Raw genomic sequence first — 27027 nt, 5'->3', positions numbered from 1 at the left:
TGTGTCAGTTGTGTGTGTGTGTCAGTGTGTGTGTGTGAGTGTGTATCTCTGTGTGTGTCAGTGTGTATCTCTCTCTCTTTGTGTGTGTGTGTGCGTGTGTGTGTGTGTGTGTGTGTGTGTGTGTGTGTGTGTGCACTTGCATGTGTGCATGGGTTTGGAGGTAGGGGCTGATACCTGTGGTTTTTTTTCGTCCGTTGCTTTCCACTTTATTACTTTCTTGTTTTGAGACAGCCTCTCACTGACCCCTGAAGTCCACCTACTGACTAACTGGCTGTCAGTGAGATCTAGGGATCTACCTGTTTCCACCAACCCGTGTTGATGTTACAGACATGGTATTCCAGTCCCTGGCTTTTAGGTGGGAGCTGAGGATTAGAACTTAAGTATTCATGCTTACACAGAGTAAGCACTTTATTTACTGGGCCATCCCATGCCCCTTCTGAATATTGCTTTTGAGTAACTTTGAAAACAGCTCAACTATTTTCACAGAATATTCTTCTGGGATGTTCACTGTGTTCAGTGTTGGTCTAGTGTATCCTTCTTTCTGCCTATCCTACGTTGCCTTGGTTTCCATAGCTTTACAGTTAGTTTTGGAAATGTTCTGGGGTTTTTTTTGTTGTTGTTGGTTTTTTTTTTTTTTTTCAGAATTGTCTTGACTTTTCCAGCTCTTTTGGATTTGGCTTAAATTTTGGAATTAGCTGATTGATCTTTATAGACTCAAGAATATTTCAGGCAGTGATTGCGTGAAATCTACAGAACAAATTAGGGGAATGGACATTTTGGAGTGTTCTAGTTCATGAACATGGTATAGCTATTCATTTAAATCTTTGCTCTCATCAATGCTTTGCACTTTATAGCATCCAGGCCTTCCAGAAACTTTGCTAGATTTACACCAAAGCTTCTCATTCCCCAGTGCTGTTAAAAGCATATGCAGCATGTCTTCTGCCTTTGTTAACTGGAGGGGAAAGGAGGGAGGACTACTGGGGAGCCAATCAGGATGCACGCATGCACCGAGCAGGTGCCTGTGAGACCGCCATACCCTCAGTCAGCCTTCTTTGGTTACTTTGAAGATATGAATGTCATATTTAGTTTAGCACTGGAACTGTGATATGCCCAGATGTGGTCCATATAATCCAGACAGGATCATTTATAAATAGAAATGTACTAATAACAGCACAACCAAGAATTCAAGAATTGCTAATTATTCATTGATATGCTGGAATGATGTAGAATAGATATTAAACTGAGATAGATCAAGCATACATGAAGTGCTGTTTAGTATAAGTTTTCTTCCTCTGGAAATTGTTGATTTTGAATATGTATATATATATATATATATATATATATAGAGAGAGAGAGAGAGAGAGACAGAGAGAGAGAAAGAGAGAGAGACAGAGAGACAGAGATAGAGACAGAGACAGAGAGACAGAGAGACAGAGACAGAGACAGAGAGCATCTCTTTATGTATTTCTGACATTCTCTGTGCAACCAGCCTGGCCTTGAACTCAGGGAGCTCTGTCTATCTCTGCCTCCCAAGTGCTGAAATTTAAAGGTCTGTACCACCACATCTATCCTGTTTTGGAACAGGGTGTTTCTTTGTATTTCTGGCTGGGTGAGAAATATGTAACTCAAGCTGGCCTGGAGTTTAACGCTGATAAAACTGCCTCTCTGCCTCCCAGATCCTGGAGTTGCAGGTGTGTGACAATACAGCTGGCTCTATGAATCTTTAAAAACAAAACAAAACAGAAACGTGGGGCTGCAAAGATAGATGTCCTAATGGTTAAGAGCTCTTTCCGCTCCTGTAGAAGACCTGGGTTCATTTCCCAGCACCTACTTTGGGTGGCTCACAATCACCTGTAACTCTAGTTCCAGGGGATCTGATACCATCATGGGTCCCAGGTCACCTGCAAACACACGTGTCCCCCCCACAGTATACATATCATCAAAAATAAAACAAATCTTAAAAATTAACAGCTTTATTGAACTGTATTTCACCTGCCATCAAACCCTGGATGCTAACAAGGTATACAGCGTCACCGATGAAAACGATCAAAGAGTTTACTAAATGGGTGGAATGTACTATTCTAGTTTTGAGGCTATCCATAGTTATGCAATCTGAAATACAAGATATTTAGTTTAGTTTAGTTAATGCACATGCCTGTCAGGAGCCATTCCCTACTTTTTCCTCCTCTTTATCCCCAGTTCTATACAAATCATTAATCAACTTTCTTTATGTGTTTGCTTGTTGTGAGCATTTTATATAAAGGCAATCACGCACTAGTTAGGTTTTTCTGACTGCCTTCTTGCACTTAGGAAAAGCTTTTCAAAGTTTGCCCACAGTGGGTCATGTATCACAACTTTGTTTCTTTGCACTGCCAAGTAATATTCAAATGTTACCATTTTTATAACATTGTTAACTTTATGGTTAAAAAAAAAAAAAAAACCCTGCAGGCCAGTCTTTAAGGATTGACTCCCTAACACAGAATGAATGGGTCAAAGAGGACAAATCTCTACTTCACAATTTTATCTGCAGAGTCCAGAAGATTACATACATTGTAATTACCAAAAAGCAAACAAGTACTAAATAGCCTCACTGTGCTTTGATCTCTTTCCCTTGAGTCAGTTTTTCTGCGTTCTATCCCTAGAGACAGCCACAATCCCATGTTTGTTACAAGTCTTTTAGTTCATCTTTAGGAGGTACCTCCTGGCCTCATATATGTAAATACACACATTTTAAGATGTTTTAAATTTGATGTTGTTTGATGGTTACTAACAGCATCAACACAATGAAACACAAATCCCCATATGTATTATTAAGCAGAACAAAAACTAATTATATAGCTCTATCCTTTCTATCAATATTCATGTCATATAAATAAGTCATTGTAACAGAAGCTCTGTATTCCAAGAAGTAAATCTAATAGGCAGCCTAATAATTCATCGCGTGCCCTCAGGATAATAGGGCATCGTTTTCCAGGTGGCTATTTTAATTCAAAGAGGATACATGGGATTCATTTCAATGAGCTACAGATTCAGTGTGAGGCCAAAACATTTCAGTTTGAGACTCTCAAACTCCCCAAACATCATACCCGGTCCTTGGAGCTGACAACTCTATTAGCCATTTAAAAGAGAGGGCATTTGTAAACCAATCTAAACATCAAGGGGGCATCCTGCTTTCATGTGGTGGAGCTGGAGAAGATACTTCTAGTTCCTTGGGTTTGGTCAAAGGCTGGTCCCCTGGCTCTAACAAGTTCCATGGCTGCCCTACATGGCTGCCCTACAAGAGATAGGTAGCTATTGTTGGTCACTCGAATCTCCTGTGTGTGTGTGTGCGTGTGTGTGTGTGTGTGTGTGTGTGTGTGTGTTTGGAAAAAAATTATCATTCATTTCACGAAACACCTGGTGGCAGCCCATCCTCACATGGTCACGTTTAGCAGTTGGCTTAAAAACTCTCAGATCTCCTACCTTTCAAGTCTGAGGACTAAAATGGCAGCCAATGGAAGACCAATCGGTTATCTTTTGGGATCACTGAAGGGACTGTAGCTAGCCTGGGCATGTCAAGCATGGCTCTGGGAGATCTTACTCTTCTCCTTCAGTCCTTCTGTCTTGCTAAAAACCATTGAATTACATTTACATTCCTAAAGATAACCATCTAGAGATATTCCCTTATTTGGCCACTTCCTCCTCTTGAGGCTGCCGATCAAGGTTCAGGTATCTAAGTATCGAAGTCCAATAATCGAAAACCCCTTTGGCTCACCTAATTAACATGCCCAATTAAAATTAAACACCTCATCCTAACACAGGGTTTCCCTTTTACCTTTATAAACCACCATTTTCCTATGGGCCATACCTGACTCCTATCCAGAGTCTGTCCGTCCTTTGTCTCTCTGGGGCAAATACCCCTTCTCCCTCTCCCCTGATCCCTTCCCTTTCTCCCTCATCCTCTATCTCCTGTCTTTGTCTCTTAGTCCCTGCCCTTTGTCTTTGTGCAGAGAACGTGGTCCTGGGTGTCCTGAGCCTATACCAATCTTTATGATCATCACTGTAGCTGATTGAAAAATATTCTTTTTGAACAGTCTTATGAAACATTACAGGAAGGACCGAATAGCAAAATCCATCCCCACACTGAAATAAATTTCATAAAATTCCATTTTTCATTCTTTTTTATTTAGAAATCCACATTGCCACCTCAGACCACCCGGCCAATTAAACTATGCATTCTAAAATGTGGCATTGCCATTTATTAAAAGGGAAAAGCCGTTTCCAATTTTTCAAAGGTCATCACGAGGTGCTATGTATAACGGGTACCAGAAAGGTACTGTTAACAGGATCTATGGGAATATCAAACACGTCTCCATCTTCTGGCCAGGGCCACTACCAGCCGAGTTGCCTAAACTGTGGCATGAAGAATAAAGTCCTGCACTAGTGTTCTACCTGAGTTTAGAGATGATGAAGAAGACGAAGAATGTGCAGAAGGCTTACTTAACCTGGATTTATCTTGAGTGCTTAATGATTGGAATAAAGAAACGTGCTTTTCTCAGCTTGTAATTAGCAACCATAACGCCTGTAATCATAAAAACAAAAGTCCCTCGGCGCAAAGCAGGCAGCATACCTAGCCATCCGGTCCACCTTATTGGAGGTGGACCGATGGATTGTGGGGCCTTAGTGCATGCTAGACAAACACTTCTATTCTTTAGTCTGGATTTGATGTTGTGGTCAAATTCTTCTCCCTGTTCAATTTTTTAAATTCTAAAAGAGTACGCATTATTATTTCCATTCTTTAGACTGATTCCAGAGCGCGGGAGATTCAAGCAAATGTTAGTAGAACTAGAGTTGGAGAAAGCACGCCTTCCTGGATGTGTTTGCCCGGGGTCTACCCCAGAGTTGGGTGTAAACACCACCGAGGGTCCTTCAGAGGGGCAAGGACTGTGTTCCGTCCGTCCTTTCACACTAGGCTCCTGCCATGCAACAAAGTGACCTTGGGCATTCAGAGTGCAGTGCCAGCCTCCCCCAAGATGGAAGATCCTCCCACCGGAACCAGATGATCTTCAGGCCTGGTGAGGCACGTGAGGCAGGGCCCAGGTTCTGACACAGCCTCTTCACACGCTCTGGAACTGAGACCATACTACCACGCCCCAATCACCTCCCCTTTACCTCCCCAAGACTGTGCGGTGACTCAATTAGAGAGACAGCCCGCAACATGCACTCGCTCGGTGGGCAGGTGCTTGGTGTAGAACAGTGGGTTTTCCAGCCCTGGCTCCAGAGAGCAGTGCGTGAGAGCTGGGACAGGAACCTGATGCTCTGGGGTCTGACCGGTCCTGCTCAGATCCGCTGTCCAGCTCTGGGGTGGAACCCCGGGAACCCGGGGTTAGTCTTCTTGGTGCGCGCCTCCGGGTGGGAAACTGGGCGCAGCAGCGGCCTTAGTAGGGCCGCTTACCACAGGGAGGATCGCAGGCGCCCCAGGGCCCCGACACCTGACCCGCCTCCAGCGGCCCACGCCCCTCCCGGGCTCGGCGCCCAGGCCCGCCCGCCGCAGGTGGGGCGGCCGGGGCCCGCGAGTAGGTGCGTGGGATGATCTCACCGCGTGCGGCGCGCCAGGAGGAGGAGGAGGAGCGGGAGCGATCCCAACTTCCGGGTAGTGCAGCCGCACGCCGCGCCACCGGCATCTTGCTTTCTGCTCCCCCTCCCCCGTGTCCCCCTCGCCTCTCCCTCCTTGCCTTTTATCCCCAGCCCCACCCGCCAAAATGAACAGCTCGGACGAGGAGAAGCAGCTGCAGCTCATCACCAGCTTGAAGGAACAAGGTAGGTGGGCCGGCTGGCACAGGTGCGGGGCAGCGGCCTCAGGCGGGACAGCTTTGGGTGCAGCCGCAGGTGCCGGCCGCGGCCGGGGACCGTGAGGCCGCCGTGGTCACCTCGCAGCTCCACGCGCCATGCAGCGCCCTGGGCGGAGGAGCTGCAGGGTCTTCCCGCAGTGGGATCCCACGCCCCGCAGGAGTAGGGCGCGCGACCAGGGCGAAGGGACACGCGTCGGGCGTGGACAGGGTCACGGCACGCACCCAAGTCCACGCGGGAGTAGCGAGAAGGGCAGGATCGCTGGGCTCGGGGTAGTCGCTCAGCTGACCTAGCTCCTAGCTGAGGCCCCACCCTTGCACACTTTGGTGTTTCTGGGCCTGCAGCTTTCCCTTCTTTTGGGTTCGGTCTAGTTCCTTTTTTTTCCACCCAGATGGAATTTTTCGGGGTCACCGACGCGTTCTCATCACTTCCCATTTTTAGCAATTTATTAGTCAGTGAGTCGACACCCTGCCTGTGTGGGGCTTAATGAGGGAGGGGAAGCTGGAGCTGGAAAGCCAGGCCGTTTTGCATGCTTCTTTCTACTGCTTGGTAGCTAATGATTGTCATCAGCACATTTGTGAACAAAGCAAGATCCTAGAGACAGTTAACCCGACACACTTTTAAAAAAATCACAATTAACAACGATCATGATCAAAGGGTGGTTTGAGAATACGGGTCAAGAAAGAGGAACTGCCCTGGTTTGGGAAGTAAAAGTGTGCAGGTCATGCACTTTGCTGTGGGACTTGCTGACACTGGAAAGGCCCTGCATGATGGTCCTTTCCCTCTTCTTGACTCGGCTCTCCAGGAAGTTGGTGTCTGCCCATCGTTGGGTCTTGTGACTAAGCCAGATGGCTTAAGAGGTCCTACAAGAACTAGAGATGCTTGCTGTTCTTCAGATCCATCAGCCATACACTTCTGCGGAGAGGTCTCAGCAGTCCGGTACTGTGTGACCTCAGGGGAGTTACCTAACCTCGCTGAAATGGATGTAGCACTTTTCCCTGGGTGGCATCTAGAAACCCGGAATGGGTGTTAATTGCTTTCTTTCCCCCTCTCATCCACAATTAGCCTGAAGTCAGCCCACGTTGTTGCACCTGTGACTCAGTGGATGGACAGAATGCCTTATTTGGAATCCCTCAAGTATTTTTATGGAGAATTGCATTCACTAGAATTAACTTTTAATAACACTTTCCTGTGTCTCACTCCTGAAGACCTGATTCACTACTCTGGACTTGTGAAACTTTCCATATTAGTTAATACCAGATCTTTTGATGGACGGTCATTTTGCAAATGACTATAACACAAAATAAAATTTTTATTTCCTATTATTATTATTATTATTATTATTATTATTATTATTATTATTACTGTTATTGTAATCCTCAGAGTGCACTAACAGTGACCACATCCACATGCATCTTCTCGGCCCCTTTGCTGGACTGATGTTTGACAAAGGGAGGGTTCCAAAGGGTCTAGCTCTTTCTGTTGTGTTGTATTTGAAAGCAAATGCGTGGCCTCGGTATTTCCAAAGGGTTCCATCTTCCCGATGAAGGGCATGCGAGGAGTAATTGAGCTTAAGTTTGTGTTTCTTGAGAGTTCTTTTGGCATTGTCTGGTCACATAGGCATTGTTTGTTCAGATGTTCGTGTCTTAAAACCAGACTGTGTTAAAGACTTATTTAAGAGTGTTTAATGGCTGTTTTACCTGCCGAATTAGCTAGGAAGTAGGGATATGATGTGTAAACATAGCAACAAGGTCCTTGGGCACACCAGTATTAAGGTCTTTGGGTACACCAGTATTATGGTCCTTGGGCACACCAGTATTATGGTCCTTGGGCACACCAGTATTATGGTCCTTGGGTACACCAGTATTATGGTCCGTGGGTACACCAGTATTATAGTCTTTGGATACACCAGTCTTATGGTCCTTGGGTACACCAGTATTATGGTCCTTGGGTACACCAGTATTATGGTCCTTGGGTACACCAGTATTATGGTCCTTGGGTACACCAGTATTATGGTCCTTGGGTACACCAGTATTATGGTCCTTGGGTACACCAGTATTATGGTCCTTGGGTACACCAGTATTATGGTCCTTGGGTACACCAGTATTATGGTCCTTGGGTACACCAGTATTATGGTAGTCTTTTATGGTGATGGTGGGCTGTTTCCATGGTGGATCATAATTTCAATCTCCCAATTTAATGTGAACAAGAAGAACATTTTTTGGTTGGATGTTGTTTCCCTTGTTCACCGCTAACATGTTGGTGTTTTGCTTCTTTAACAACTACTGGTTACTTAACCATGCATGAGGCCCCAGTTCTAGACAGATCATCCTGGCTCTTAGGAAGTTTCTCGTCTGGTAGACAGTCATTGATTAAAGAGGCGAGCAAGTCAATAGACTATTACTGTTTCTAAGATGGGTTCCTAGGAATGGACTGTTGGATTTGGTGGCATGCATGTTATGATGTTATGTCATTCAGTACGAAGCACCCCTCTGTTGATAACTGTGCCAGTTTCTGTTCTCCTAGCAAAGCCCTCCTCCTCATAACGATAGTTAACACTGGCTGACAGTTGTCATCAGCTGGACAGCCTGAATTTTTGGCATCGGAACTGGCAACGGTCCTCCTTTAAAATGTGCATTGCCCTGGCTACTAGTGAAGTTTGAATCTTCACCTATTTATTGGCCATTTCAGTCTCCTCATGCGGTTGCCCCCTTGATGAGTTTTAAGTCTAAAACTCGAACCCATTCCTCAGGAAGGGTGTTCAGGAGGGAGGCTGCTGTGTGTACCGCAGAGCTGACAACAGCCTTCTCTAGTGGGAGCCTTCAGTGTTGAGAACAACGTGCTTGACAAACGTTGTGAAATGCAATGACGGAGCCTGTCATAATACGCATATGCGCAATCTCTAATTTATGTGCACCATTCCCCGGGCTCTGTGTCTTATAAGTCACACCCACTTCTGAATTACTCCACAACATTGTATGTTCCTGTCTACTGAATGCTATAATTAGGTATATTATGTCTTTCTAGAAAGTTATATTATGTCCCTTAAAAAAAAATTAGCCAGTGTGTGATTTTTTTTTATGTTCTAGCAGATGCTGAGGTAATGAGGTAATTCTCCTTTTGTCTCCCCCCCCCCCTCAGGCTTTTATTTTATTGGGCTGATTGACGTTGTTAATGCATGGAGAAATGGCAACTTGGGATACTATTTCCCATGCATATTTCCCAGCTATCAAAGTGGACATTTCCCTTACAAAACATCGTACAATTTTCTCTCTCTGTAGAATTCTTTTGGAAAATGATAGACTTAGCTCAGCGTTTGTTGAAGGTGCATGGCTTTCTGGGTGATTCATTCAACATGCACACACTGAATATTCATAGCCAGGCACGGGGCTAGGCAGCCGAGACCAGCGGATAAGACCTGGTCCCTGATGGTGATGACTTCTGGCTCTGGAGACAATATTTAAATCTAGGAAGTGTGTCTGATTGGCTTATATGGGTCATGGGTGCTGGTCTTTTGGTCAGGGAGCAGCTTGAGGAGAGTCCTCCACACAACACACACACACACACACACACACACACACACACACACACACACACACACTCACTCTATGGATTACCAATGTTGTGCAAAGCAGAATGGGCCACCAGCTTTGAAGGGCCTGATCCAAACAGCAGGTACCTATTAGACTGGTCAACGTAGCAAGGTAGTGCTGTTTGGAACTTGGTGATGTGAGGTTGTCATTTCACAGTATGGTTGTGCCTTTTTTCCATCTCTTCCTTCCTTCCTTCCCTCTTTGCCTCTTCCCTTTCTTCCTTCTCAGGGCTAGGGATTGGATCTAAACCTTTAAATATGTTAGGTGAGGATTCCACCACTGAACCACCCTTCACCCTAATAACAACACTCTCAGAAAGGACTGATGACCACAAGAACCGAAAGCTATGGCTTGGGTAAATATTACTTCAAACAATTGTTCTACGGTAAGGTTTTTATTTTCATGTAGGCCTCAGAGCCTGTGTAGCAGATGACAACCCTGAACTTTCCCTTCCAAGTTCTGGGACTGTAATACAAGCCCGTAGGCTCGCATCACCACATCCCAGTACAGGTGGTTGGTTAACACAGAGCTGCTTCTTAAGGTTCAGCTTCTTCCTAGAGCAAGATGGTGACGCTTGAGTGCCTTTTCCCAGGTTCCTTTGGCTTCTGGGGGAGAAGTCTAAGGGGGTATTTATTTAGTTCTCATGGTCGGCTGCATGTGTAAGTGAAGCTGAGGTCCTGCACTGGGAGATATACCCAGAGTCCCCCAGCAGAAGACATTTGGAAGCGGCATGGACGCCTTGGCTTAATTCATAAACTTGGTTATTTAGTGATGTTTTCCAAGTATGGTCCAAGAGTTGCCTGTTTTTGAGTCACCAGGTGGCTATTAAGATCATAGTTTACTCCCAGATCTGTGAGTTCTGCTGAGGAGTGGGCTACTAGGCCCTCAGGAGATGGACCTTCAGGGGCTGGAGATCAGAGCCCCCCCTTCCACCCCCCCAGGACTGGAGCCATGGCTGCTGCTCAGAGCTCCCCTCTCCATTAACACTCCCAGGGAATGGGATCCTGCTTTTGTTTATAAAATATTAAACTAAAAGTGAAATGTATAGCATTGTTTTTCTTCCAACCTGTTGTTTCCCAATCTGTGTTATCTTTAACTATCTCTCTAAAGAGAAGGGGGTATTGTATATACCATGACCTTGGGAGAGCCGAGACTTTTTCCTATTGAAAATAAAGCTTTTGGTAATGGACTAGAATTAAAGGCATGTATATCAATTTGTATTAGCTTATGGTAGACATAGATTGTTACATGTAGAAATAGGTGTATATAGAAAGTATATATTCTGAATTTATTTATTTATTTATTTATTTATTTATTTATTTATTTATTCAGAACAAGGGTGCTAATAATGCCCTCTGATAAAAGAAACAGGGTCAGTCCCCAAGAGATGACTGGTTTTCGGGATACCCAAATATGCCAGATGAGCCCAGAACAGGCTTTAGTTCCCAAACCTAAGGAAGTGCTCCAACTAAATAGCTCACATGGTAGGACTGTGTCCAAGAGTCGCAGGAGCCACTGGGAGAGTTGTCCACTGGCCAAAGCTGGAACAATTAAAAGCAAGCAAGATAATTATTTAACGCAGAACACAAAGCGCTGTGTGTGGCAAATTGATGAGTACAGGATATGATAAAAAATGACATCTCCGGATTTTCCTTAAAAATCTTGAAGTCTCATGTACTCTTAAGGAAAACATCGGATTCCATAAAACTGCCTGGTGTCCACCTAGGGAAAGGCAGCAATCTGGGTGTGGCCATGTCAAAGGGTCATACAGGGCCAGAGTCAACCTCAGCTACAGAGTGACTTTGAGGCAAGCCGGGGCTACTTGAGACTGTATCCCTCTCATCTTACTGACCAAAGAAAAAGAAAGAAAGAAAGAAAGAAAGAAAGAAAGAAAGAAAGAAAGAAAGAAAGAAAGAAAGAAAGGAAGGAAGGAAGGATGAACCCAAATGAAACAATCCAAACTTCCAAACCAAAAATACTTACTATACCAAGAGGAACTTGTCAAGGTCATAAAAGTAGGGAGGAGCAGTGCCTAAGGATATAGCACATTTAAATGGAGTGAGATATCTTAGCAAGATACTAGGATACAAAAAAAGACGAAGATCAAACTAAGGGAATCTGAATAAAAGTGGGCTTTGCCTTATCAAGTGTGTCCATAACACAAAATTTTAACAAATTTTAGAGCAAAATGCATTGAGGGGGTACGTAGGCACTCTGTTTATTTGCCTACAGTCTCCATGGAGTTCACATGTATTCATCAATACAATCAACTTCCGACTGAAAATATCCGATGTTGTTGTCTGGCTTCTGTGGGCATCAGGCACAAATCCAGTGCACATACACACATGCAAGCTAAACTTCCGTGCACATGAAAGTAATAATATAGAAATTTAAATAGAAAATACTTGAAAAATGAGCATGTACAGATACTTTTCCATATAATTTGTCTTGAATAATGTAATATAATGACTATTGCATAGACCTCACACAGAATTGGGTGCTCTAAGTAATCTATATGTAATATCTGTTACATAGACTTCACACTGAACTGGGTGTTTTAAGTAATCTAGATATAATGTAACCACGTTGCATAGACCTCACACAGAACTGGGTGCTCTAAGTAACCTATATGTAATATCTGTTACATAGACTTCACACTGAACTGGGTGTTTTAAGTAATCTAGATATAATGTAACCACGTTGCATAGACTTCACACTGAATCAGGTGCTCTAAGCACTCCAGATATAATGTAACCACGTTGCGTAGACTTCACACTGAATTAGGTGCTTTAATTAATCTAGATGTTTTATGTATTATGTAGACTTCACGTTGAACTGGGTGCTCTAAGTAATCTAGAGATGACAAAGGATGCAGGAGGATAATTGCTGGTTATAAGAAGATAGCAGGTCATTTTGTGTTCGTTCTCTCTCTCTCTCTCTCTCTCTCTCTCTCTCTCTCTCTCTTCCCCCTCTCTCCTTCCCTCTCCCCCTCTCTTTCCCCTTTCCTCTTCCTCCCCTATCATTTCCTCTTGTTCTTTCTTTCTCTGATAACAGGGTCTTACACTATAAACTAGGCTAGACCAGTACTCAGTGTGAAGACCAGGTTGACTTCATATCTGCTGTGGCTCTCCTGCCTCTGCCTTTCCCACAGTAGAATTGACAACAACAGTTGTTGAGTGACAATAACCAACTACAAAACGCATTTTGGGATCTGAGTGTTCATGGTGATCGATCCTAGAGCAAATCGCCTGCTGCCTTTGTGGTTTTTTTATGTATCTAAATTTTGTGTGTGTGTATGTGCATGCAGGTATGCATATGCAGGTGTGCGTGTGTGTAGTTGTGTATGTTTGCAGCTGTGTGAGTATATTGTGTGTGTGTTTTTGTAGATGGAAGTGTGTAGGTATATTGTATAGATGTATATATAGATGTAGTTATGCAGGTGTCTGTGTGCAGATGTCTGTGTTTATGTTTGGGTGTGTTTGTAGCTGCAGGTGTGTAGGTATATATGTGCAGGTGTGTAGGTGTATGTGCACAGGTGTGTATAAATGCAGGTGTGTAGGTAGGTGTACATGTAGCTACAGGTGTATAGTTATATTTTGTAGGTGTGTGTGTGTGTGTGTGTGTGTGTGTGTGTGCAGGGGCACATGCAGAGGACAGAGATGTATCCTGATCTATAACTCTGCTCTATTCTCTTGAGACTGGAGAATAGAGCACACTACTAGGGTAGTGGCTAACAAGCTCCAGAGATCCTCGTGTCTCTGCTTATACCCTCACAGTGAAAATAGAGATTCAAATCCACCAAGTTGTCCTCTGACCTCCACGTGTACTCCATGGCACACACGTACCCACACTTCATACACACATGCACATAGACATATATACGCATATACGCACACACCATAAAAATATTTCTTTTAGAAAAAAGTGTACCCTACTGTAAACTATGGACATTGGTCAACCCTCACTGGGTTAGAAGGATGTGTGTGACCAGACTTGGCTTTTTTTTTTTTTTCATAGGTTCTGGGGATTTGAACTCATGTCTTCCTGCTGTAAGCATGCTTACCCACTGAGCTATTTCCCTAGCTTTATAGCTAAAGTGTATAAAATTCAAATTTACTGAAATGATACTGTTGCTTACATTCTTATATACATTTCTGTATTCGTGTAGCTGTAGAAAAAAACTGTTTTTAAACTTACAAATAACTTTATACATTATGGGGTACAAGAAAAATTCGAGATAGATTTGAGAGATCTAAAAAGGATGTGAATCTTGAACCTTGTTGTGCTTTAGACTTCATTATTTAAGTAAACATTAATGCATCAATGTTGACCAATGTCCATAGTTTACAATAGGGTACACTTTTTTCTAAAAGAAATATTTTTATGGTGTGTGTATATATGCTTATATATGTCTAAGTCCATGTGTGTATGAAGTGTGGGTATGTGTGTGCTGTGGAGTACACGTGGAGGTCAGAGGACAGTTTGGTGGATTTGGATCTCTATTTTCACCTTTACCTGGGTTCTGGGGATCAAACTCATGTCGCCAGACACCTTTAGGAGCTGGTCCATCTTGCTGGGCCAGCGTTCACTTTTCATAGAGGATCTAAATAGTACATGACTGTACCCACCACTACCGGTGCCACACAGAATAGTTTCCCTGATCCCTGATCCCAATATATTCTAGCCGCTCATTGCCCATGTCTCTCCTGCTGACTACCACAGATCCAGAATGTAGTTGGAATCATGCCATGGATGTGGCCATCCAAATTGACTCTGTCACTTAGCAGTACGTAGGTCTTTTTGTGGCTTGGTAGTGTCCGTCTCTTCACTGAATGATGCTCCACTGCATGGATGTACCACAAGTTGTTTATTGTTTATTTATTCACTTATGGAAGAACACCTTGGGTGCTCCTAAACTTTTAAGTGATTAGTAAATCTGCTGTGAACATTTGTGGTGATAAGGCATGGCTGTCTCTATGTTCTGTGACTACATCATTGCCCTGGGATTGGGAGTTAGTAAACCTGCCAAGGGCTGTGATCTCACAAGTTCTCAGTTTTGTTTTTGTATCATACACCCCACTCCTGACCCTCAGGGGAGCAGGAAGAACATGGGGTGGGGGGTGTGAGGTGGAGGTATTTCCCTCCTACAGTCTGTTAGGCTCTGGTAAAGTATTTTCTCTTGAGATCAGGTTTTAAGAGTAGAGTGGCAACCTGGGCCTGGTGGCCACACCTTTAATCCCAGGACGGGGAGGCAGAGACAGGCAGATTAACTGTGAGTTTGAGGACAGCCTGGGCTACATAGTGAGCTCCACAGCAGCCAGGAGTATATAGTAAAAGACCTTGCTTCATCACACATGCACATGCGCGCACACACACACACACACACACACACACACACACACACACACACACGCACACACAAACACACGAGCACATGCACATGCACATGCTCACATGCACACAAAACTAAAACTAAAAGCAAAAAATGAACAAAGCCAGGAACAGACTCTCTGAGCAGCATTTGTAGAGCGGCTGTTTCATCATTCATTGAAAATAGCAGGAACCTCTTAGCAGTCTAGAACGACAAACAAACAAACAAACAAACAAAAAAAACACTTTCCCTACCTAACCTGCCTTTCCACCTCCCTAATCCCAGAGCATTTTAAACTCAAACCTATACAAACCAAGCACTTGGACAAATACAGCCTAGATCTTCCTGTCTGGATAATAATTCTCTAGCAGCAGGGGTTTCTTGTAGGCGTTCACAGTGATAAGGTGTATTCCTCTGTTCTGTCCTTGTCTCCAGTGGCCGGCGGGGTGGGGCTTGCCCTGTGACCTCAATTCTCTAGTGGATCAAGAAGATTGTTGCTGTGCCGTTCATTTGCTTTTTGTTGTTGTTATGGAGAATGTGTGACAGACAAGCCTACCTGCTAGGCAAGACACCAGACACACACACACACACACACACACACACACACACACACACACACTCACACACACACAGGGTATATATTAATATAGATGTACCATATGCTTATACATAATATATATATGTAGCTATGAAGCTATTCAGTTTCCTGTCTTCTTGATTTTAATTTGAAGCCGTTTATGTGGTTTGTTGAGAATACTTCTTCAGCATTATTCTTTATTAGCACTGAACTGTGCTTCACCTGGCATTGACGAAGCTCAGGTTTACCATAATTTCTTTTCTGATAGGAAATCTGTCACCTTTGTTTTGTTTTTTTTTTTTTTTCATCAGCTTTCCCAGTGGTTTCACCCCCCCCCCCTCGCTTTTATAATGATTTAATTAACAGGCGATGTATAAATGGATTCCCTCTCAACTCTCGCTCTAAGTGGAGGATCCACTGGGACGTGAACAGAAGGGGACCCTGTCCTAATTGAGCAACTCCTTTATGACTAGTCCTCAACTCCCATTAGTAAGATTTCAAGGCTCCCTGAGTCTGAGACTCAGCCCATGCGTATGAACCTGCATTAGGAAATGTCAGGAAATGGTGACGTGGTGCTTTTTCTTTCTAGATACATTTGATTATTCTTTTTTTTTTTCTTTCGGAGCTGGGGACCGAACCCAGGGCCTTGTGCTTGCTAGGCAAGCGCTCTACCATTGAGCTAAATCCCCAACCCCTTGATTATTCTTTAAGGCTTCATTTTTTTTTTATTGCGTCTAGGTGTGAGAGACCCTGGGTGGTGAGGAGAGTGCTTGGCTGTTCAGCCTTCCTCCTCAGTGCAAAGTTTACTGGATGCAGGAATAAACACGGATTGCCCTGCAAGGCTATCTAGTTGCTGTCAGCTTACGCACAGTAACTCTTAGCAATATCAGCTGCCGTGACTGACTCTGGGAGTCAGGACCGGCTCTGCCTTCAGTTCCTGCTCCTGACTTGATTCCCCTTTGCATCTGCGTCTTCACGTCTAAAGTGCAGATGTTGATATTGACTCGTTTAGTTCACACACAGTATCTCTGTCTGAACCTTTTTGTTTATTTCCTCTGCTTAGGCCTAGGCTCTGTGCCTGTATTCTGCTGGCATAAGGCAGGGCACAGACAATTGAGTTGAGGAGAAGAGGCAGATAGACAAACACGCACGCAGATAGAAATGCGTGCAGACAGACATGCGTCATGTTATGCACCAGGATTTGAGCAGAGGAACGGGTTTAGGATCTCTCACCTTAGCTCCTTTTGGATTTTGGAATATTTATGTAGTCTTTACCATTTAAGCATCCCTGATTGAGAAATGTTGTCTCAAATGCTCCAAAGTCTGGAACTGTGCCCTGGAAAAGGTTTCAGAGTTGGACTTTCCACACCCTAGACTGGTATTCAGGATGCTTAGCCTCTAATGAGTAAGCATATTAGATGTAAGTGCTGGTTTTGCCCAAGACATACAAGAAGAGCTCCATAGGAGAAATGACAGCTGAGTTGCTGTTGCAAAGGGAGAGGCTGGGGAGATTACCACAGCAGAAAACTTTCCCAGAGACACAGGGGAGGGCTGAGTAGTAGGAAGAAGACTGGGGTTTAAGAAAGCCATGGTAAAGCCTTTGGAGATTTTTAAGTAGGAAAATAAAATTTCAATGGATAAAAAGAACAAGAATCAACTGGGAATGGAAGGGCACTAGAGGTAAATCAGCAGGTGTCATCGTGGAAAGTCTGATTAGGGGCTCTGATGCTGGCTGCTGAGGAAGAACATGTAGGTGAGGCACTCCTCACAGATTGGAGGAGTTTGATGGGCTGGAAGGTAGTTAGGGCGGTCTTCCAAGGAGTAGTTTGATGCTGGACGAATAGTAGGAAACTCTGAATACAGGCCACAGGAGGTTTCTATGAAGGGGAAGTACTAAGTTCACAATTATAGCAGATCAGAGTTGCTCATGGGGCATCCAAACAGAGATGCCAAGAACAGTATTAGCCCATGGAAGCTGATGATGTGTTGGTGAGATTCTATGTCCAGTGTGGTACCCAGTGGCTACCTGTCCGATGTGGCTAATGCACAACCTTTACACTTTATTATAATTGATTAAAACTCAAGTAGCTGCTGGTGGCTAAGGGCTGCCATGCTGGACCGTGCAGTTACAGAAAGCGTTGTTGAAAGCTCTGATCTGGGAACAGTGCTATAGAGGGGTAGGGTAAATGGCCTGCCTGGTCCCCAGAGGCTTGCTGGATCTAGAGGGCTAAAGCAGGCAGTTCTGGGGTAGCTGTGATGGTTGTTGACCTTGTCCGAGGGTGGTGTGGCAGCTAATCATTAGGAAGTTGAGTTGTCACGTTTCTGAGACAGCTATGACTACCTAGTTTCTTCCTGGGCCGCCTGTGTTGTATTTGCGGCTTTGGAAGAAATGGCTTCCTTCAGCATTAAGGGTTTAGAAAATGGAAAACCAGCATGATTCTCGGAGCACATGCTCTGCTCAACATTCTCCTTGTTTTCTCCAGCATCCCCCCTTTCTGTCTAGGTCATACTGTTAAGCGGTCATTCCTCACACCGACTGCACATTAGGGAGCTCACTTCTTTAAAAACATAACAGTAAAGATGCCCAAACTCCACCTCGGACTTGGTAAATCAGCCTGGGGTGGGAGAGGGTTCGGGGCCCCGTGATTGCCAAGCTCCCCGGTTGGCTCAAGTGTGCTTCTAGGATTGAAAAGTCTGGTTCTCAGGCATGCTTCCACACTCTTGCCAGGATTCTTCACAACAAAGGGTTTCTATCGAATTAGCTTGCCTCACCTCTCTTACTTGGTGGAGGATAGTAGTCTCCCGTTTTCAGGGATTTTTTTTTCAGCCAGCCATTTTTGGGGACAAGATGTGGGGTGCAAAAGTAAGCTTGAAAGCTAGGGCATTCTTGTGTTGTGCACACTAAATCATTTACTCCCCGGGATAAGATTACTAAGTTCATATACCAGGAAGGCGAGGTTCAGTGAGCTGGACCGACTTGCACAGGGGTGTTCCCAGCCAGTATGTGCTCATTTAATGACTGTCTTGTCTGGCACAGTGGCATTCATGGGGCTGGTAAACCGAGGTGTGAAGTCTTTCCACGCTGTGAGGCTCTTCCTATAGGAAGGCACTCATCACATTTGTTTGAGCCATTGCTTCAAAAAGACTCCTTCTGCCAAATTGAGCTGTGCACACTTATTTTAAACGTTTCAAGCCGCTAGCCAGTTCTGAAGCGATAAAAAAAGGCTTTCTGTGAAGCCTCTTAACAAGCCATTAAAGAAGTAGTTGATCGGGGTTGGGGATTTAGCTCAGTGGTAGAGCGCTTGCCTAGGAAGCGCAAGGCCCTGGGTTCAGTCCCCAGCTCCGAAAAAAAGAGCCAAAAAAAAAAAAAAAAAAAAAAGAAGTAGTTGATCAAGCTGCAGAAATGGCTCTGAGGTAATGGCCTTTGCTGATGTCATGGAGGACCTGAGTTTGGTTTCCAGCACCCACATCAGGTGGCTTACAACCACCCCTAAGGTGACATAGTACCCCCTCTGGCCTCTGCGGGAAACTGCACTCATTTGCACAGACACACACACACACACACTCTCTCTCTCTCTCTCTCTCTCTAAAAATGCACTACCCAAGTAACGAAGGTCACTTCATTGATGATGATGGGTTACTCCTCTACCAGGATGATACATGTTCCTGTGTATGCACTTGTGTGTGTGCACGAACACTGTTTGGGGAGTGAGCTTTGTTTCTTAACTTCAAAGAAATAAACATTTTTATTTCCACCTGTGCCTCATCCCCCATTACTCCCAACTGTGACCAAGGTCATTAAACTATGTCTGTATTTTCCCTTAAGCACCTGCTTTTTTTGTTGTTGTTGTTATAGTCTTACATGGTTATAAGAAAGCATCTTTTCTGTGGTTTCTATTAAAGTACGATAAGTGAAGAGTTCTTAATTAACACTTTTAATAAGAGCCAGCAATTAGGAGTTTACCATGTTTTGTCCGAGTCTGTAGGCAGTATAATGGGCACACGATGTGAATAGTTTAGAAAAGCTTTCTAAGACATTATTTGATGTTGTAAATAGGAAAAAAAAACCTTATTTCTTAATGTCAGTATGAAATTATAGTTTTATAAGCCACTATTGCTTATGTGTCTGTCTGTAAAGTGGGTCACTAATAATAGTGTAAAATTAGTGTGTGTGTGTGTGTATGTGAGAGAGAGAGAGAGAGTGTGTGTGTGTGTGTGTGTGTGTGTGTGTGTGTGTGTGTGCGTGCGCACGCACTTGTTGGTTCTTTCATGGTTCTTTCAACTTGGGATTGAACTCAGGCTTGGTGGCAAAGTACTTTTCCTCTGTGGGCCATTTCACTGTCCCCAATTTTGATTTTTAAATTGTGTGTGGGTATGATGTATATGTGAATGAATTCAGGTACATAGAGCAGTTGAACATAACATTATGGGGAAAACCTTGGGTGTCGGTCCCCACCGTCTACCTGGTTAGACATGTGCCAGCTTAGCTAGCTGTCCCTCAGGCTCCCAGGGAGTCTCCTGTCTCTGCAGGAATACAGGGTTAGAGATGTGTGCTGCTTCTGTGCCCATCCTTCTGTGGATCCTAGGGGTTCCAGCTGAATTTGTTGTGCCTGTGCTGCCAGGAGAGCCACCTACCTGACTCTGCAGATACGTTCAAATGCTAAGTTATGGAGTCAAAGCCTCCCAATAAGATCTTTTTATCTCCATGTTGTTGAGGCAATATTAGGTACAGCAGTGATGTTTGGGGTCATGGCATTAAGCCTCTATCCAACGGCATCCATCTCTTCCTTAGCTTTTTTAGGATTCTCTTCCTTAGCTTTTGCTAAAGGGAGACACATTTCGATGATTTTCTAGGTCCTAGGGCAATCTAGCTCATACTCAGTTGTTGGGATGGGCGCGGTGAGCGCTGATGAGGAACCCAGGCTTGGAGGACTTCATTTTGTGCTTCATCAAGTCCTTCCCGCTGAAGGTGTCATAGTTTTCTAAAGGCCTCTATCTTACAGTATGTCTAGAGCTGCTTCACCAGTGGCCTAATTCTCGGAGCGTCGTGTGGGTGGGTATATGGCTTCTGCAGTGCGGTTTGAGCATTGCTGTAGCAGCATGTGTCCCAAGTCCTGTGGGTCATTGCTGGAGGGAGTGAAGCTTGTCTCTTACCATGTGGCTGGGGCATTCTCTGCGCATGTGGTAAGCATACATTTCTAGAGCTGATGGCCGGGTTATCTGGGATGTTCTTTTTATTTTTAGGTGGGAGGGAAGGTTGACACCAGGTTGTTGTAGGCCAGGGTGGATCGTCCTGCCTGGATCTTCCTAATGATGGAATTACAGGCTTGTGTCACCATGCCTGGAGACCATCTGCGATGCCATTGAAGTTATTGACTTCAGGTTTTTATTTCTATCTTCAGATTAATAATGATAATAAAAATAATAATAAAGCAGGACATGTTTTTTAAAAGAAATCCGAGCTACTTTTAAAAGGTAAATCCCAGTTAAATTTTTTTTTTTTTTTAACAAAGGTGAATGTGTAGCCCAGTGATTTCCTAGCTCTCTGTGTCAGTCTTGCCCAGTGCCTGGTGGACTAGGCTGGCCCCAGAGGCTCTGCTCACTGTCAGTCTTAGGTCATGGGTTCAAGCTTCGTAGTCTCAACTCTTAGGGAATTCATGTTCCCACTTTACCAAAATGAAGAGTGCAGGGTTCTGGCCTGGCAGGGCCCATTGCCCATGTCGCCTGGAAGCAGATACCCTCAGCCAGACGGCCGTCGCATGAACACTCAACTCTGAATAACGTAGACAAGCGATGTGGGGTGGAGCGTGCAAGCCAACTTTATTTTCTGAGTATACTTCTGGTGTGAGTGCCGCAGGAACAGCGTCTGCGAGGACTGCAGGGGCTTGACTGCTTCATAGGAAAGTGCCGAGCATCAAGAGGGCTTTTCGGTGGTCACTTCTGGGTCTTCCCGGTGGCCTAGTGTGGTGGGCTCACATCTGAGACGTGAAAGCAGGTCTTTGATAGCCCTTCCACTCCCCCAAACTTAAGGAACAGTCACTGGGGGTTCAGCTGAGGTCACATGTTTTCCCACAGTGGACTTTCGAGACTTGTAATGTTGCTTTTTTTTTTCTCTCTCTCTTTCTTTCAGCCATAGGCGAATATGAAGACCTTCGAGCAGAGAACCAGAAAACAAAGGAGACGGTTCGTACAGTACCCCTCCCTTTTCTTACAAGTGTGAATGTCTAGGCGGCACAGCGCATTGTTCAGCCACCAATTTCAGTTAAACGTGAATGAGAGAGGGTCCCCCAGCCCCCCCGACCCCCTTTTCTTTTCTCTCGCATGTGTGTTTCAAGCTAATATCAACTCCAGGCTCCAGATGGTAAAGAATAGCAGACTTGCTACAGTAGGGAGATTGGGGGCGCAGCTAAGTGTGTAGCAAGGCGCCAGCCAGGCCAGGCCATGCAAGTGCTCACGGATTGTACTTTCCTCCAATGGTCAGACTCGGGATGCTGGAGGGAGCTAGGGATCAGTGTTGAGCTAACCGCCTCCATACACCTTTCTTGCGTGTTTGCTTCTGTTATCTGTGTGAGTGAGAAGCACGCATCGTGACTACAGAGGGAATAATAAACACACAACGTGACTGTAGAGGGAGCACGACAAATATTTTCACAGGATCTGCAAGTTCTGTTTTGAGCTATTCAATAAACGAATTCCATTTCTCTTTGTACGCTGACCCTTTTTTTGTCTCTTAAGATCTTAAGATTTGTGAGTGTTCTGCTGTGTGTGAGCTTCATGATTATGTAATCCTAGCCCTTGGGAGGCTAAGGCAGGAGGATTCCCCTGAGTTTGAGGCTAGCCTGGGCTACAGACCTGAGATCTTCTATCAAAAAGCAAATGGAGATTTGTGAATGTCTGTGTGTGTGCGCGTAAGCACTTTTCCCTCCTGTCTACTGAGGTGGGAAACGGAAAAATAGAAACACCAAACAGAAAACAAAATGGGGGGAAGGAGAACAAGAACGAAGGGTTTGCCTTTAAAGTTCTATGAAAATTTAAAATATAATTTTTTTTTGGTTCTTTTTTTTTTTTTTTTTTTTTTGGAGCTGGGGACCGAACCCAGGGCCTTGCGCTTCCTAGGCAAGGGTTCTACCACTGAGCTAAATCCCCAACCCCAAAATATAATTTTTTAAATTTAAAAATCACTAAATAACCTGACCTCACCAAATAAGATAGGCAAAATATTTTAAAACGGTATCCCTAGCAGAGGACAGATAAAGAAGTCTGTGGTAGTTTTTAAATAAGAAGAGGACTATGATTGCTATAATCGTGGTGCCTCGTCTTTAAATTTCAGAGCAAGGGTTAGGGCAGCAGTTAAGAGTCGCCTAAATGGTTGTGAAATCTGTGGCATATCCAGACTTAATTTATTGGGCTCTTAAGAATTATATTAGACCTTTCCGATCATTAATTCACCAGTCGCCTGGATACAGTTTGGCCGATGATAGTAATAGTAAGTTGCTTTAAGTCAGTTGCTACTGTATTTGATTTCTAGATTCTTATTTTAAATCTGGTTTTCAAGGCTCTCTTGCTTCTAACAGTATTTATTTTATCTTGGTTGTCTGTATGGCTGAATCTGTTATGAAGGTGCGTGTACATGAATGCAGGTTGGAGATGACTAGTGGCCGCTCCACCCATCGAGTGTCCTGTGGACTGAACTGGGGTCCTCTGTAAGAGGAGCAAGCCCCTTCAAACACTGTGCCACTTCTGAGCCCTCCCTCGTGCCTTGTCTCTGAGATCTCGTCTCCCTTCCTCTCTTCAACTACTGAGGGAATGGTTAGAAGTGGGGTAATGGAGAAAAAAATGCAAGTGGGAAGGGAACTAATATCTTTCTTTTTAAAGCCATGGAGAATAACTCCCCCAAACGTAGAAGTCCGAGGGACGTCCAGTAGTTGAGAGGGTGTGCCTACACCCTGAGTCCTGGCGTCTCATCATTTTAGAGCAAATGTCCTCAGGGTAGGTAGTTCACTACCCTCTGTTCAGTCTAACCAGTCTTCAGCTCCACGAGGAGGTTGACGGAGTGCTGCTCTTGGGCAAACAGCAGCCAAGGACGTCGGAGGGGCAAGATGGCTCAGCAGGTTAAAAACCCTTGCTGCAGAAACCAAAGGTCCCAAGTCTGATTCCCCAGAACCCATGGTAGAAGGCAAGGACTGTCTTCCCAAAGTTGTCTTCTGGTCTCCACGGTGGCACATGCAGGCATGGGCACATACGTGTGTCACACATACATACCTCATATACTCAGTAATAATAAGTAAAACATGTGTTTAAATAGGAAGAGGGATAGCTAGCTGGTATTGCTTCATGTGCCAGAGAAAGGAAGGGACAGAAAGCCCTGCAACAGAAGAGGGAGGAGATTGCCTGGTTTGTTTCATTTTCTCTTTTCTGTTTCTCAATCCATGATTATCTGTGGACCCTGAAATGCTCTAAAACAGTGGTCTGTAACACCTGCTCTCCCTCTTGGCATGGCCGCAGCTGTTTAACCCAGAGCCGCTTTCTCTGGTGAGGTCCGCAGTGAACTGCCTGTTGTGCACACAGGATTACAGGTTGGTTAAAAGAAGGACCGGCCCAGTAAACCGCTTGCTTGCTCTTTGAGCAGAGGACAGCCTGACAGGCTTGCAGCATCTGTAGGCGTTATTGACCTGTTTCTGTCCTAATTCTTTAAAAGTAACTATTAACAGAAAGGAGAAGAAAAGAACTGAAAGCAATATGGAATGCTGTGTGTTGGGTAAGACAAAGGGGACTGAGTGGTTTTAGGTCTACCCTACTCTGTTTACCTTCTATTAACAGACGGGCTTGCTTATTGCTGCAGATTTTTCCCCAAGGGGGGGGTCGCTACAAAGGAGAGAAATGTATAATAAAAGCCTTTTATACGACAGAGAATGAGTAAAAGCAGCTTTAGTTCCGGAGGCCGTAAATGGAGACATCGTTTTCTCTGGGAAAGCACTTTCTTGTGCCTGGCTGTGTGAGCTTTATCCTGTCTACATCAACAAATACAGGCGGCCATCTTTCCTCTGTGGGGTCCCAGCCCACAGTTGAATTAAATCCATTGTGGGAAGTCATCAGAAGGATTTTTTTTTTATCATAGTTGATTCAATGTAGGGAAATTTGGCAAAGTAGAGGGAAGGGAAAAATGGCAAGGTATGACTCCCGGCTGTGCTTCTCAAGTCTAGTTGTCCTCCTTGTTAGGCCGGAAACCTTGCCGATAAGAGACAGCAGATCTGCTTCCCCTTCATCAGACCTTGGTGACCGCTGTAGCCTCCTCAAAGGATACAAGTTCTGTACAGGAGGCAGCAACTCAAAAGGCCCTGTTTACTTAGAGAGCAGTACGGGGCATCTGCACCCTCTGACCTCTGTGACAATTGGTTCTGACAGTTTCAGCCTCATTTTACACAGGCAGAAATAAGAGCTTAAGAAAGTGAGTTTCCTGGGAACCCACAGGAGACTCCAGTGGCAGTCTGGATTCGTACCTGGGTCTTACGAAACTCTGTGCTCTTTTACAAGCAGGTAAACTTAAGAGAGCAAACTGACTCTACAAAGGCCCTAATTTTGTTTTAATAATAGTGTGTGTGTGTGTGTGTGTGTGTATGTGAGTGTATGCGTGTGAGTGTGTATGTGTATGTGTACATGTGTGTGAGTATGTGTACATGTGTGTATGTATGTGTGTATGTTTGAGTGTATGTGTGTGAGTATGTGCATGTGTGTGTGCATGTGTGAGTGTGTGCATCTGCATGTGTGTGTGAATGTGTGTATGTGAGTGTGTGTGTATGTGTATGTGTACATGTGTGTGAGTATGTATGTGTGTGTTTGAGTATATATGTGTGAGTATGTGCATGTGTGTGCATGTGTGTGTGCATGTGTGAGTGTGTGCATCTGCATGTGTGTGTGAATGTGTGTATGTGTGTGTATGTGAGTGTGTGTGTGAATGTGTGTATGTGAGTGTGTGTGAGTGTGTGTATGTGTGTATGTGAGTGTGTGTGAGTGTGTGTGTATGTATGTGTGTGTGAGTGTGTGTATGTATATGTGTACATGTGTGTGAGTATGTATGTGTGTGTATGTTTGAGTGTATATGTGTGAGTATGTGCATGTGTGTGTGCATGTGTGAGTATGTGCATCTGCATGTGTGTGTGTGCATGTGTGTGTGCATGTGTGTGCATCTGCATGTGTGTGCATCTGCATGTGTGTGAATGTGTGTATGTGAGTCTGTGTGTGTGTGTGTGTGTGTGTCTGTGTGTCTGTGTGAGTCATTTGTGCATGCATATGTGAGGAGGTCAGAGGACAATCTCAGGTATCTATTATTCCTCTGGTATTGTTTTGTTTGAGGCCATGTCCTCTCATTGGCTTAGAACTCCACCACTTGACAAGGCCAGCTGGTAGCAGACCCAGAGGGATGCACTAGCCTCCTCAGTTCAGGGGCCTGTATATGTATGTGCCGCCATACCCAGGTATCTTGTGTGGGATAAGACTCAGGGCCTCATGCTGGGCAGCAAGCACTTTACAGGCTGAACACCTCTATCTTTTTAATGTTAATGTACGAATTTTCCACAGCAAATTTATCAGAACCAATACTTTTCCAGGTCACAGTCGTACCCCTGGTTAGTTTATATAGAATAACTGAAATTTAAGTATCAAATTAATCTCTTATTAGGAAAATTCATGTATGTACCTATACATATGTAAGTTATGGCAGAATACTGGAAGAATACTAATGCAAGGCTTAGGGGTGGACTGATGGTTTTTTTTCTTGTTTATATTTATTTGGTGTATGTGTATGTATGTATATGTATGTCAGTGTATGTATGTCGGTGTATGTATGTGTATGCATGTCAGTGTGCATGCTGCAGTACATATGTGGAGGTCAGGTGATAACTTGCTGGAGCCAGTCAGGGCTCTCCTACCATTTGGGTCCAGGGATCTACCTCAGGTCATCAGGCTAGGAGGCATTCTCCATAGCCCATCTCGCCAACTCTGGGCCACTGTTTTATCTGATCTCTTCCTCTGCAGCCCTTTCTCCTGCCCCAACAATGGATGTTGGTCATTTTGTGATTTTCTTTGAAGTGTTTGAAGATGGAATCAGTATGTATTTGAGTTTAGAAGGAAGGTGATTGAAGGGAAATCCATTGGTTGAATGCCTTCTGACCACCAAAGTATGAAAGAAAATATATAAAAGTTTTGCCTTTTAGTAAATCCACTAACGAAGGGACACAGACCAGTTGACAAAGAGCTGTGATATTATTGTTACATGAGTCTCTACAGTTTATGTGGAACAAGCAAAGACAAGGTGACCCGACCCCTGCTTCCCCCCCCACATATGCAAACTTTTAGTCTCTTTTAACGATGGATTCATGAGTCACTTATCTCTAAGCCTCCCCGAGCTCTCTTATAAGTAGGAAAATATTTTTTAATAAACCATCTGTATATTCCTTATGTGCTTGTCACATCAACCAAGAAGATTTATTATTATCTCAACATTAAACAGGAAAGAGGCACGTACTGTGGGTCCTGTTAAAACATTAAAAAAAAAACCTGAGGTGTGTTCTCTGGTCTTTTAGCAGGAGGATAAAGCAGAGGCTGTGGAATGGTCCCTTCCTTCCGTTATTTCTGCCCATTTTCCAAATGACACAGAT

The 27027-nt window shown here is 44.3% G+C and overlaps 1 protein-coding gene across 2 annotated transcripts in view; it reads left to right on the top strand.

The window, feature by feature from the left end:
* The first annotated feature begins 5623 nt into the window (after positions 1-5623).
* The window catches only part of Shtn1 (shootin 1), a 103901-nt gene continuing 82497 nt past the window's right edge, over positions 5624-27027 (top strand). For both annotated transcript variants that reach the window (NM_001303537.1, NM_001079705.4), the window contains 2 exon segments: positions 5624-5799; positions 21501-21553. In NM_001303537.1, coding sequence (NP_001290466.1) covers positions 5742-5799; positions 21501-21553 — 111 coding nt within the window. In that variant the 5' untranslated portion in view covers positions 5624-5741.

This window comes from Rattus norvegicus, chromosome 1 (genome assembly GCF_021556685.1).
Source record: "Rattus norvegicus strain SHRSP/BbbUtx chromosome 1, alternate assembly SHRSP_T2T, whole genome shotgun sequence".
NCBI classification, from domain to species: domain Eukaryota; kingdom Metazoa; phylum Chordata; class Mammalia; order Rodentia; family Muridae; genus Rattus; species Rattus norvegicus.
This window is presented reverse-complemented; position numbering and strand designations above follow the sequence as displayed.